Source organism: Pongo abelii, chromosome 10 (genome assembly GCF_028885655.2).
Source record: "Pongo abelii isolate AG06213 chromosome 10, NHGRI_mPonAbe1-v2.0_pri, whole genome shotgun sequence".
Taxonomy (NCBI): Eukaryota; Metazoa; Chordata; class Mammalia; order Primates; family Hominidae; genus Pongo; species Pongo abelii.
Genome location: NC_071995.2, coordinates 70,642,922 through 70,655,049, shown reverse-complemented (window position 1 = coordinate 70,655,049; position 12,128 = coordinate 70,642,922). Strand labels below are relative to the sequence as shown.

Sequence of the window (12,128 nt, the reverse complement as noted above, 5' to 3'; positions counted from 1 at the left end):
TTCTATGTGTAAGCTTATTATTTTGCTGGATTAGAATCCTGTAGTGTGTAATATGCTTTTTAACATATGGAAGAGAATTGAATTTTGATTGAATACATAAACTGCAAAAGTAGTTTCAGGTCCCATGAAAAAAAGCCTATTACTAAGATAAGTCATGTGTTAATATCAGCACTACTAACTAACCAGTTTACCCTGATTACCTTAGAAGAAAATGTGGTAAATCATGATAACCAGGTAAGTAAAGAGAGTCACCTATGTCTTAATTGACAGCTTGCATAATTTGATTATTAAAATTAAAACTGTACTTGGCTGTGAAACAGTATGAAATATTAAAGAGACTTAGTTTGTTTTACATTTTAGTCTCAAAATTGAGCAAATAGCTTCAGTTTATGAGCAACATTTCATTTAATGCCTATTCAAAGGAATAACTAATTTGAATATTATAAATCTAGTTATTAAAATAACACAAATATTACTATAGTACAACTAAAGTCTTCTACAAGATTGATATGTATTTTGTCAAGAACAGTCTCACCCAGTGGAATATTTAATTCTGTTTTGCAGCACAAGCTTCTTAGAATGAATAACATTCAAAAACATTTTTAAAAGATATACTAGTATATATCAGGGAAAAATTGCCAATACTTCAAGGTAATTTCTATCAGAACTTAAATATGGCCCAAAGGTCACTTTATAGAGTTCATTAATGAAATTGGGAAGAGACTATTAATCTTCAGTGTTAAATTGATCTTGTGGAGAAATTCATCAAGCTTATCCTGACTTAGAAATACCCTATAGCTATTATTGACAGAAAGTTTGGGAGACTAATTAGAACTCATATCCAAAGTCAAAGAATATAAGATAGAAATAGATTTTTTTAAATGTCCTAAATAAAAGACATATACATACTATGCAGTTTAATACAGGAAGTCTTGCAGGCACAAGTTTTTATTGGGGAGATCCACAGGAAAACATACCTGGCTAGGCTGAAGGCATCATCGATCAAGCCTGCTCGGTTACTGACAGAAAGAACCTAAGACCAATTAGAAAAAATAATAGGATAATTTAGGATTAAATGGCAGGTGTTCACATATCAAAAAATATCTTTGATAAGCAAATCTGGAGTGTACCTCATGATTCCGGATTAATTGATCAATTAATAATCTCCAGTTCCTTAGGTCATAGTTGACTCTAAAATAGCCAGTTTGATTGATGTTCCCCAGCAGCCAGCTTCCTTTGTCCAAATAAGTTATTCTGTGGTGCTCTGAAAAAAGCATTTTTGGGATAGATTTCAAATTTTAAGAGTTAAAATGAAATGAAGTATGTTTTCTTAATGCCAGATATAACAATACCAATAATTAAGTGAATGTCATCTTAAATACCTAATTGAAGCCTACTCTTTAATTAATCACTTGCATCTAGAATTTGCTAGAAAAACCTTTAATTGGTTACTCACTATCATCTCAATTAATTGTTTTCTTATAATTAGCATTTTTGTTCTTGACGAAACCCCATTACCTATACATAATTTTCTTTCTCAAAGTAACTGTAACCTAGAAATCTACCACTATATTCAGGCAACTTCTAATTAGATCGTATGGGGATATGAGACTAGAATGAAAGAAGAGGTTTTAGATGCATATTCTACTAATTTTATTCAGTAAGAAAATATTAAAACAATAGAGCTCATTTACTTGAAAGTTATTGTTGTTTGTCTTTTTTCTTGTGCTTTCTTGAGAGAACTAATAAATAACAGACTTTTCAACATCATCAGTAATGCTAGTAAAATAAATCTTACTTGTTCAAGATTTTAATATTTCCATATAGAATTAGAAACAAAGATAATAAATTCTGCTTATTGAGATCACTTTGGAAAATGGTAATTTGATTATCCTCACTAGCTAATTCAATTAACAGAAGCCAATAAAAAGTAAAAACAATATTATAACTTCTTAAACATTTAACTCCTTCAAAAATAGTACAGAGAGAGGACACTATTCACTGCACATTTAGCCTTTACTGACTCCACGGAAACACAGTTCACAGTTCTAATAATTATGTTGTTGATTTTCAGGTCTCATGTTACATAAAAGTTACACAGTGAAGTTGACTTTAAATGTATACACATACGCACAGACATACATAGTCTGACATCCAGGTGAAAAAAAATCAAAACCGCATGGGTCTACTCTAATTTCTACAATGACTCAAAACCATAAAAGGCATCACAGAAACCATAAGCTTCTGGTCTGAGTAGGGATACATCTCTAGTTCTTACTCCAATGTCAAAGTTTTTACACATTCAGACTTCAAAATAGAAAATAAATTTTCCCTCTCATTACCTTGAAGGAATACATTTACAGAGTACTCTCTCTCAAGTAGAGACCACACAAGAAGAGTTTATACCACAAAACATATTGGGTGGACATTAATGACCATTCGTTTCTCAGGTCTGGAATGAAGTGAACTAATAAACCCAATGCATATTATAGATGATCAATTTTTTAAAATCTGCAGTAAAATAGAATGTACTTCTACCCCAAAGTATACTGAATATAAAAATTTAATCTTTATCATTTCCAGTATCACAACTTCCCACCACCTTTATAAATTGTGTCTATTAGAACAGATAAAGAAACAAGGCTCAGACAGGTTAATTGAATTACCCAAGAAAGGAAGTGGTTCATCTTATATCTCCTGCCTTCAGTGTCCAAATTTTTACTATGCTATATTCTATTGATACAAGATGGTATAACACTTTTACTATAATATGATATATGTTTTTCACATTCTAATGTTGATTTGAAAGGGAGAAAATGGCACTGGAAAAAGAATTAGAGTACTGTAGAAAAGCTAAATTCTTGTCTCAGCTTTCCTATACGTTAAGTGTTTAAATTTATGCTATTGATTCTCTTTGGTCCTGAATTTCCTTACTTGTAACCTGAGGGACAAATAATGGCCCTTAAGGTTCTTTCCAAATCTATGATTCAATGTAAGAAGACATTTATATGTACTATTTTTATATACTATACTTAATCCATGGAACTCAGAAAAATAAATCATCAGAATTTTTTTCTAAAATGCAAATGATTTCTCCAGTCTCCAGAACTATGATTGTATAGTTTTCAAAATTTAGTGTGTTTATTCAAACAATTGCTACAAAAATCTAGAATTTCATATCTATTTTAAAGATGTAAAAATGACTACATAAATAAATGAGAAAATACCATTCTTTAAAATTAAAATAACCTCAAAAAAGAGATCTTAATTAATAATGTCTGCATTCGGTGAATGAAAATTGAAACTTAAATATTGAGAATGTTGTTTCTTTTTTATTGTAAAAACCTTAGCAACCTTGAAGGCAGAATTAATTAATCTCTAAGTGTCTTCAAGTATACTAAGATTTTTATAACACAAAATATTTAAAGTCTCCTTGAATTCACTTGAGCTGAGAAAAGCTGATAAATTTTATCTACGAAGTGTTATTTTTTTCAAAAAGTTACAATGTTAAAGCACCAAGTTTAATATATAAACACATACTTTGGATTTTTACAAGTTTGAAATGGTCATGCATTCCTGTAACAGTAACTACATTTTTAAAGTTATTTCCTGTTCACATTTTAGATAACTAGAATAACTTAGCCCCATTTGATTCGCTTGAATCTAGTTTTTAAACTTAATTTCAACAACTTATAGATATGATATAGTCAAATTTAAGTTAATATGTATATTAAAATAGGAAAATAATTGAATTGCTGTACCTTCTACACTGTCTGACCAGAATAAGAAAGACAGGCTTCTATTGTTTTTAAGTATGTCATTATTAAATTTACTACTAAAACCTGAAGGTTATTACTGTTCATGAATATTTTTATGCCTTTGTTACAAATGAGATGGTTGGAGAAATGATTCCCTGAAAATTTTTGTAATAGATTTTTAAATATCTTTTCAGTTCTAGTTAATTATATCCCTAAAATGTTCTTCAAGTTAACTGATGGCAAGCAATGAATTTTAAAGAGATCTTTTCCAATGGCCTAATGAGGTATGGTATTTGATGAGTACCATAATAAAATGTATGGAAGTTATATCTTGATGCTGGCAATAGTAATTAAAAAATATATTTAGAATGTATCCAAAATGGCACAAGGCTTAGACTATTGAGGTACAGAGTAGTTGGTATTTTATAAGATTTTATATTTTTTTTACTTTCTGTTGGAATAAAAAGGGAAAAGAGATTAGGTATCTCTATCCAATATTTGCCAGTTGCAAAGAATTGGAATTTAAACTTTTTTAAAAAAGGTCAACCAGAGTAACAATGTGAGACAAACTCAGGGAAAATAATACATATTTGTCTTCTCACTCGACTCTTCTGAAAATCAAATGAGGATATTTTGTAAAACCTATAAAGAATCATGTGTATATAATCAAAGACATCATATTAAATAACTGACAGATCCGTAAAGCAATCTACCATAGCAATAAATCATGTGTGTGTGTGTGTGTGTGTGTGTGTGTGTGTGTGTGTGTGTGTTTGCAGAGTCAGGGTAACGGTAGGAAGCAAAGGAAGCCAACTTTCTAAAGCCACCTCTTTATGTAATCAACTGATATTTTGGACAAATTACTTCTCAAGCCTTAATTTCCTCATTTGTAAAATGGGGACAAAATAATGCACATTTAAAAGGTTGTGAGTCTCAAATAAACCAGTGCTTCAAGAAAGCACTACTGCATTATGCTACTTTTCATGTTTGCTTTAATTTTCAGGATCAATTTCCTTCTATTTTAATATTTTCTTTCCCAACATTTGGCATTACATTTATTCCTCTCCACGAACCGTTAATTGAATAGCCAGTCAACATGCAGGCTACTATATATACAAATGTCTGAATTTTTGGTATTTGCATAATAAGAATGAAAAAGATAAACACTTCGACCTGTTTTCTAAAACTGAAAAATTGGTTTAAAAATTATTTTTAGGCTAAAATGATCTATGCTTTACCTTGGCATTAATTAAATATTTATCCAAAGTACTTTCAAAAATTGAACTGACAAGAATATATGACGATCCAAATCTAATTTGTACTTTATATTATCCACCACTGACTGCCTTAATATCATGTAGATAAAATCTATATCACTAAGGACAATGAAAAACTACAAAAACATTGACCTGATTGTTATAATTAAATATGGAACTGTTTTACATATGTTTAAAGGAATTGAACAGAATTTTTTCTTCATGTTTTTGTGGAAAACCAGTTTTCATTGTGATTTAGTTGACAATATTTTGAAAAAGAGGAGATGGGACAACATACAAAAGGAAACAAAAATTAACAATCTTTTATCTTATTTTCCTAATTTTTGTTTGCTGTTAATTTTTTATCAGTCATCAGAACGAAGGACTTCATAAAAAAAATTGAATACAGTTAAACTGGGACTGAAAAGGCAAAACAGGAAAGTGCTCAGTCCTTTAGATGCCTCTTGTAAACTTCGCAGATTTTTGTATTTACAAAATTTTCAGAAAACATTTCAGGAAACATTATCTTCGTATAGGCAATCTGCAAAAGTTTTAACATTCCAAATGTGGCAATGTTATATCAAACAGACGATAGTGCTACGAATGTGTCGTTTTTCATTAAAATGTCCAAGTCGCACCTTACACAACTTTGGGGTGAGGGCCTGTGCCATTCATATCACAGCCTGTGCAAATAGCGCCTCCTAGAGTTATGTACTGCGCAAACTCTGCAGCTGTATATAAGGACCATACATATCAAGATAGGTGATATTTTAGGCAAACATATGGTTTGAACCAATACATTGTTTTATTCTTGAATAATAATGAAAGACTGTAAAGGAAAGCAATCCCTCAAACATAACCCGTGGCTATCGGTCAAGGAAAGCTAGTATACTACTCTTTTTTTTTTTTTTTTGAGACAGAGTCTCTCTCTCTCGCTCAGGCTGGAGTGCAGTAGCGCGATCTCGGCTCACTGCAACCTCCGCCTACTGGGTTCAAGCAATTCTCCTGCCTCAGTCTCCCGAGTAGCTGGGATTATAGGTGCCCACCACCATGCCCAGCTAATTTCTGTATTTTTGGTAGAGATGGAGTTTCATCATGTTGGCCAGGCTGGTCTCAAACTCCTGATCTCAAGTGATCCACCTGCCTCAGCCTCCCAAAGTGCTGGGATTACAGGCATGAGCCACAGCGCCCAGCCTGGGATACTATTCTTGATATTCTGTGAGAGATAAAAATACATCATGAATAACAGCATGGAAATAACTAAGAAGTTAGAAGAAATGGACTCGGAAAGGTATCCACCAGAATTACTCATCCTGAATCCTTGCACTATCTAAAAGTGAAGTTTTGGGCTAATCCCCACGTTTGATCAGTATCTTTACCCTCTTCTAATTTTCCCATTTCCATTCTACCTTCCAAAGATAAATATTTTACCTTATTTCTGAAGATAGTTCTATCACACCTCACAGGAATCCTATAGAGAGATGACTTCTTTCTAATTTGATCATTATAACAACTCACTGCTCTCCCTCATCATGTCACAAACAACTTATGTAGACAAATAACTACATGACAGGAAAAGACAAATACAAAATCAAATAATACAGGAAGTGTGAATTCAGAATCACAATATAAATACTAATTCCAGTAACTGAAAGAATAGATTATAATAAAGAATTTAAAAGGAAAAAAACACCAACAAATTTTAAAGTATTTCAATGCATTGCTACATTACTTATCAATGTTTCATATACAGTGTATATAAATAAAAGCATATGTTTTCATCATATGTCTTTATGTGTTAGAAATACAATAACCTGAAAATGTATGTAAACATCTGCATGGAACTGTAAGTGTTCGTACTGCTGACAACCAGATTAGATTTTACTGTAACAACTTTCTTGCATGTATACATATATGTATTCTGAGCACTTAAACCTCCCTTATAATAGCAAGGCTGAGGAGAAGAAACTGTGTTTGTTTATTTATTTATACCTCACCCTATTTCAAATAAAAAATTTGTGGCTTTTTAAACTAAGGCTTATGAAAGAGCAAAATAACATCAATTAACAGCATCTGAGGAAGGAGTAGGAAAAACAATATCTGGGCACACTTGACTATCTAAATCTAAATGAAATGTTACATAAAAGATGATAATTGGCTTTTTCTCTAACTCAGTGGAAAACAGAAATAAAGGGACCTGTTTCACACTGTAGAATGAAGGCTATAGATTGGATTCAAGAAATAGCTTTCTGACAGTAAATTGAAATAGGTCACTATCTTATTTGAAGATATTTAGAAAGAGAATAGAATCTCATCTCTCTCTGCTCCTTGAGGTTTGACCCCACCTAAGAGATGGCTTGCTAACCTGTCCAAGCCCCCGACCTTTTGGCCCTGTAATTATATAATTCCATGGAGAATATTGCCTCTCTCATCCTTTAAAGAGACAGTCTGGTAAAGAGAAGATAGGAAAGTGGAATTAAAAATGAGACGTGTGTTTTCAATATTTGGCATACTCTTCTCTTTGAGGTTATAATTATATTTTAATTACATGTGGAGTTACAAAGAAATACAATTTTAAACACCTAAGATTAGTATTACACTTATTTTTAAGTTTTCTCTCTACCATTAAAGAAACAAATAAATTTAGTAATTACATAAACAAACTGAAATTAGACTATTTAGAAACTATACTATATCTAATTTTATAGGGTTGATAATCATTTCTTTATATTCTCTTTCTAATTTGTCTTTATTCACATTTTATAACAGCTGAAACCAGAGGTTAAGTTGCTAAACAATTATCTGAAACCAGATAGTTCCTCAGGAGAGAATATATAGTTTACCTGATTTGTTAGACACCCAAATAATTGCTTCTGAAGACACATGGCTTCTATTTCCTACAACAATAGTTAATGGAATCTGCCACAGGTAACTGCAAAATAAAATAGAAGCTTTAAGAATAAAAATAACTATATCAAAACAAAAACAAAAAACATTTCCCATGCGCCTTCTGTGTGATTTTTATTACTCTCATTAGGTGAACTAAAAAATAATAATTCCAGTCATAAAAGTAAGGCATAAGTCAAAAAGATGAATTCAGTCTTTCAATGCCATTAAGAATACTTGGCCTTTAAGAATTTTAATTGCAGTGCAAAGAGAACTGCCAACAAAACCATTTATCTTGGGGGAAAAAAGATTCGCATTTTGAATTTGAAATAGAAAGTACCTAATATCTATACACCTGAGCCATATTGATTAAAGTCTAAACATAACTTCTTTCTACTTGTTTTTATGTTAGATTAAGACACATTTCAGTGGCTTCATGCATTTACATTTTAATATTCTCCTTATTTATTATCTAATGACTCTGTGGGACACTATTAATGTACTTTATAGAAAAGTTAACATGACATATCTAAAGTTACTCAGCAGAAAGAAAAAAAAAGCTAGTCAGATTCCCATACAATCCAGATCCATAGAAAGAATATTGTGGGACACACTTAATGCTCTGTTTTGCAAAATGGAATTTCTAGCTTGATGTGTCAAAGCATCCACCAACATGCAGGGACCAATCAATGAACTCAACTATTAAAGAGAAGCATTTTGTAACATTTACCTTTTTATAGGATAAAAATTGAGGCCTACACTTATACATGCAGTAATGTCAGTTTAATCTCAAATGAATAGCCAGAGATATGCTGGATGGTCTTACAATAAGTCCAATGACTATATTTGTTTCCTTCTTGAAATATAGCCAGATTATTTCAATCTATCATTTCACCATTATCAATAGGGTAGCCAACAATTCCAGTATGGAAAAAATATTTTTCTATTTTAGAAATGTAAAACAAGATATTGTGTGACCTCAATAACTGTGAGAATAAATAAAGAATTAAAAAATGTTCGGGAAACATGCCTGGAGGTAATAAACATTATAATGAATATGTCTTTTGAGGAGTGAGAGAGAAGGACATTTCCTATGACTCTGTTGTGTGAAATTTGACTATTTTATTATTCCATGTTTTCCATTCACAATAAACAGAATTCAGTAATAGTAAAGAGTCCAGATGGAAGGTTGGAAGAAATTCATAATTTCATACCAACCCTATCTCCAGTATGGAAAATCAAAATAATATGTTTACAGTTCTTAATTTTAAAACTATATCCTATACTTAATGAAAAAAAAACATTTTGGAGGGCAAACTATGTGGAGATACTATGCTATACTAATAAGGACTCCATACAATCAGTCTGGTAACAAAACAATTTATAATAGCAAAATCTATATTGACTCTTTAGACAGTAGTTCACGAACAACAACTCATGTAAACTCTTTAACAAATACTTCCAAGCTTTCAATATAGGTTTAAAAATATGCCCCAGATATTTAATGACAGATTTACTGTGAGGAGGAGACAAAGAACTGATCTATTTCATTAACAGTTGTTCTCTAAAAATAATGGGTCTCTTTTGGTTAATTGGAATACTTAGTTAAGAGACCATGATGCCCAACTATGAGTCTGATTCTCAAATTAAATGATAAGCTCATTTTTGTGTCCCTAGATCTTCAAAAAGCCTGAAAATAGAAGTCATTTCTACTCTAAATCATAAATTACTATTGAATCTGATTGAATGGACTTGGAATAAAAGGCATAAAACCCATCTATAGGTAAGACAGATTAACTTCAGAAACTTGACTTTAGTACATATTTTCCATATTGAGTTGGGTCAGCTAAATTGTGAAGCCAAATAAGTACTGGTTAAAAGGCAAAGAATATATAAAATTGAGGACGTTTAAAAATTCTCAAGGATAAATGTGTCTTTTTTGTAGCATGATCAAAAAATGTTTGTGAATCATTGTTTGCCCCTAATAAACATAATTTCCATGTATTTAAATTATTTGTTCTAAACAACTAGAGATTATGATAAAAGTTGGTTTGTTTCTATATTTGGGTTTTAGAAAAAAATCTCTAAAATTCAGGAAAACGATTCACATAAATACCTGCATGTCAATATCACATACATACAGCACTTCCTAAATGTCAGGCATCATATCACATAGCTGTTCAGATACAAGTTAACTATAAGGTTAACTAAGTTAAACTATCAACCTTATAACTATAAGGTTTGGGGATACAAACTTTGAGGCATTTTTTAAAACTTAAAAAAAAAATTATATATTTCCTAAGAATAATTTTTCCCTACTCTAGGTGTGTTTGTGTGTATGCACACACATAATCAAAATCTACATATAGTAACAAAGACAAATTAAAAGTTCCAAGTTACCAAGCATATTTGAAATTTGTATTTATTTTTGAAATACTGTACTGTCAATACATTTCATAACTTTCAAAACATCATATATGTGGACTTTTCATAAATTTCATTTTAAAATCAAGGATAGCCTGATAATTATGTTGCTTTGTGATTATAACTTAAAAGACTAGAAGACCCTAAACATAGTTTAGTGAAAAGCCCTCTATGTTGTAAAGAAATCCAAGACTGCAATGGATTATGTTTAAAAAGATATTAGAAAAAATAACTTAGGAAATTAGATTGTGTTGCAGCTGTTTCAGTTTAACTTGAATTTTCATCACGTTATTTTAAGCATTAAAAAAAGACCCATCAAGATATTTTTTTCTTTAACAGTTCCTGGGACTGCCTCTCTTATCAGTCGTTTTCACTGTTATAATAAAGCAACTTTTATTCTAATGATCATATTAAGGCAGCAAAGAATGGGTGCATATAAACCTGAATGAGACATCTTTTTATAAAATAGCATCAATATTAATGAAGCATTTGTCCAGACTGTGAAAAACTGTTCAGATGTCACCAACATCAGGGCATGAAGAGAAGGAAAGTATGACTGTGGAGGTTAGTAAAATTCTCTGCAGCAAAGAACACTGAGAAGCTCCTCAGTGTATAGGGAGACATTACTTTACATTGCAATGCATTAACTTTATAATGAAAAAGGCTACGCAAATTCACAACTTCCCAAGTACCAAAATTCTAGAATATATTTTATACTCCGTTACACATCAGCTAAGTTTATGTGACTATTTAGTTATGTAAAGGTCTTTCCTTTCTATGTTGTAATACAACTATTACATATAAAAATATAATTACTGGATTCACTTAAAATGTTCTAGGCATATTGCAGTGATGTTCTAGTATTTCTTAGAAAAATGAAAAGGCAAATAATTGATTTTCCTGGCTCAGAAAATATACAGATTTCACAGGACTTCTGGAATAGATCGGCAGTTGGTTTTACTCCATCAACTGTTTGCTTTGTGAAATAAAGATCTAGGAAGGCTATATCCACAGGCCAGAGAGAATCGTATTGAAGCTTTGACCAGGATGTTATAGTGAATTAAATGATCAATAATATGAAATTGTAATAATAAATTTTCAGCTACAAGCTCTATAATTGCAAAACAAATAGAAAATCATTTTTGAGACGAATAGGATGTCCTGCATTATCTTACTCTTAATATTTTATATGCCAAGTTCTCAGAGTTCAAAATCATACATATGGCTCACGCCTGTAATCCCAGCACTTTGAGAGACCAAGGCAGGTGGATCACGGGGTCAGGAGATCGAGACGATCCTGGCTAACACGGTGAAACCCCGTCTCCACTAAAAATACAAAAAATTAGCCGGGTGTGGTGGCGGGCACCTGTAGTCCCAGCTACTGGGGAGGCTGAAGCAGGAGAATGGTGTGAACCCGGGAGGCGGAGCTTGCAGTGAGCCAAGATCGCGTCACTGCACTCCAGCCTGGGAGACAGAGAAAGACTCCGTCTCAAATAAAATAAATTTTAAAAATCATACATATGATTTTATAATTCCAGAAGACAAACCGACAAAGCTGTCTAGATGTTACATATGCTTGTACAGCCTTGGAGAAATTCTTCCTTTAAAGAATCAGACTCCTGGCTGGTACATCTGATGTATGTTATAGGTTGACAGAATATTTTTGTTCAAAATTTGTTCTGTCATCTGCGTGTCCTTTATGTTTTTCTGCATCAGTGATGCTTGTGTCACACTGATCATTCTCAAAGGCCTGGCCCGAATCTCTCTAACTTTGCCACAGTCGAGTAGTTTTTATGTACTTCCT

At 31.8% G+C, this 12,128-nt stretch overlaps 1 protein-coding gene across 2 annotated transcripts in view; it reads right to left on the bottom strand.

The window, feature by feature from the left end:
* The window catches only part of TRHDE (thyrotropin releasing hormone degrading enzyme), a 392,470-nt gene that overhangs the window by 85,602 nt on the left and 294,740 nt on the right, over positions 1-12,128 (bottom strand). For both annotated transcript variants that reach the window (XM_002823522.6, XM_054527400.2), the window contains 3 exons: positions 7,858-7,946; positions 1,131-1,264; positions 978-1,033 (listed from right to left, as the gene is read on the bottom strand). In XM_002823522.6, the coding sequence (XP_002823568.4) occupies positions 978-1,033; positions 1,131-1,264; positions 7,858-7,946 (279 nt within the window). The remainder of the gene's footprint in view (positions 1-977; positions 1,034-1,130; positions 1,265-7,857; positions 7,947-12,128) is intronic.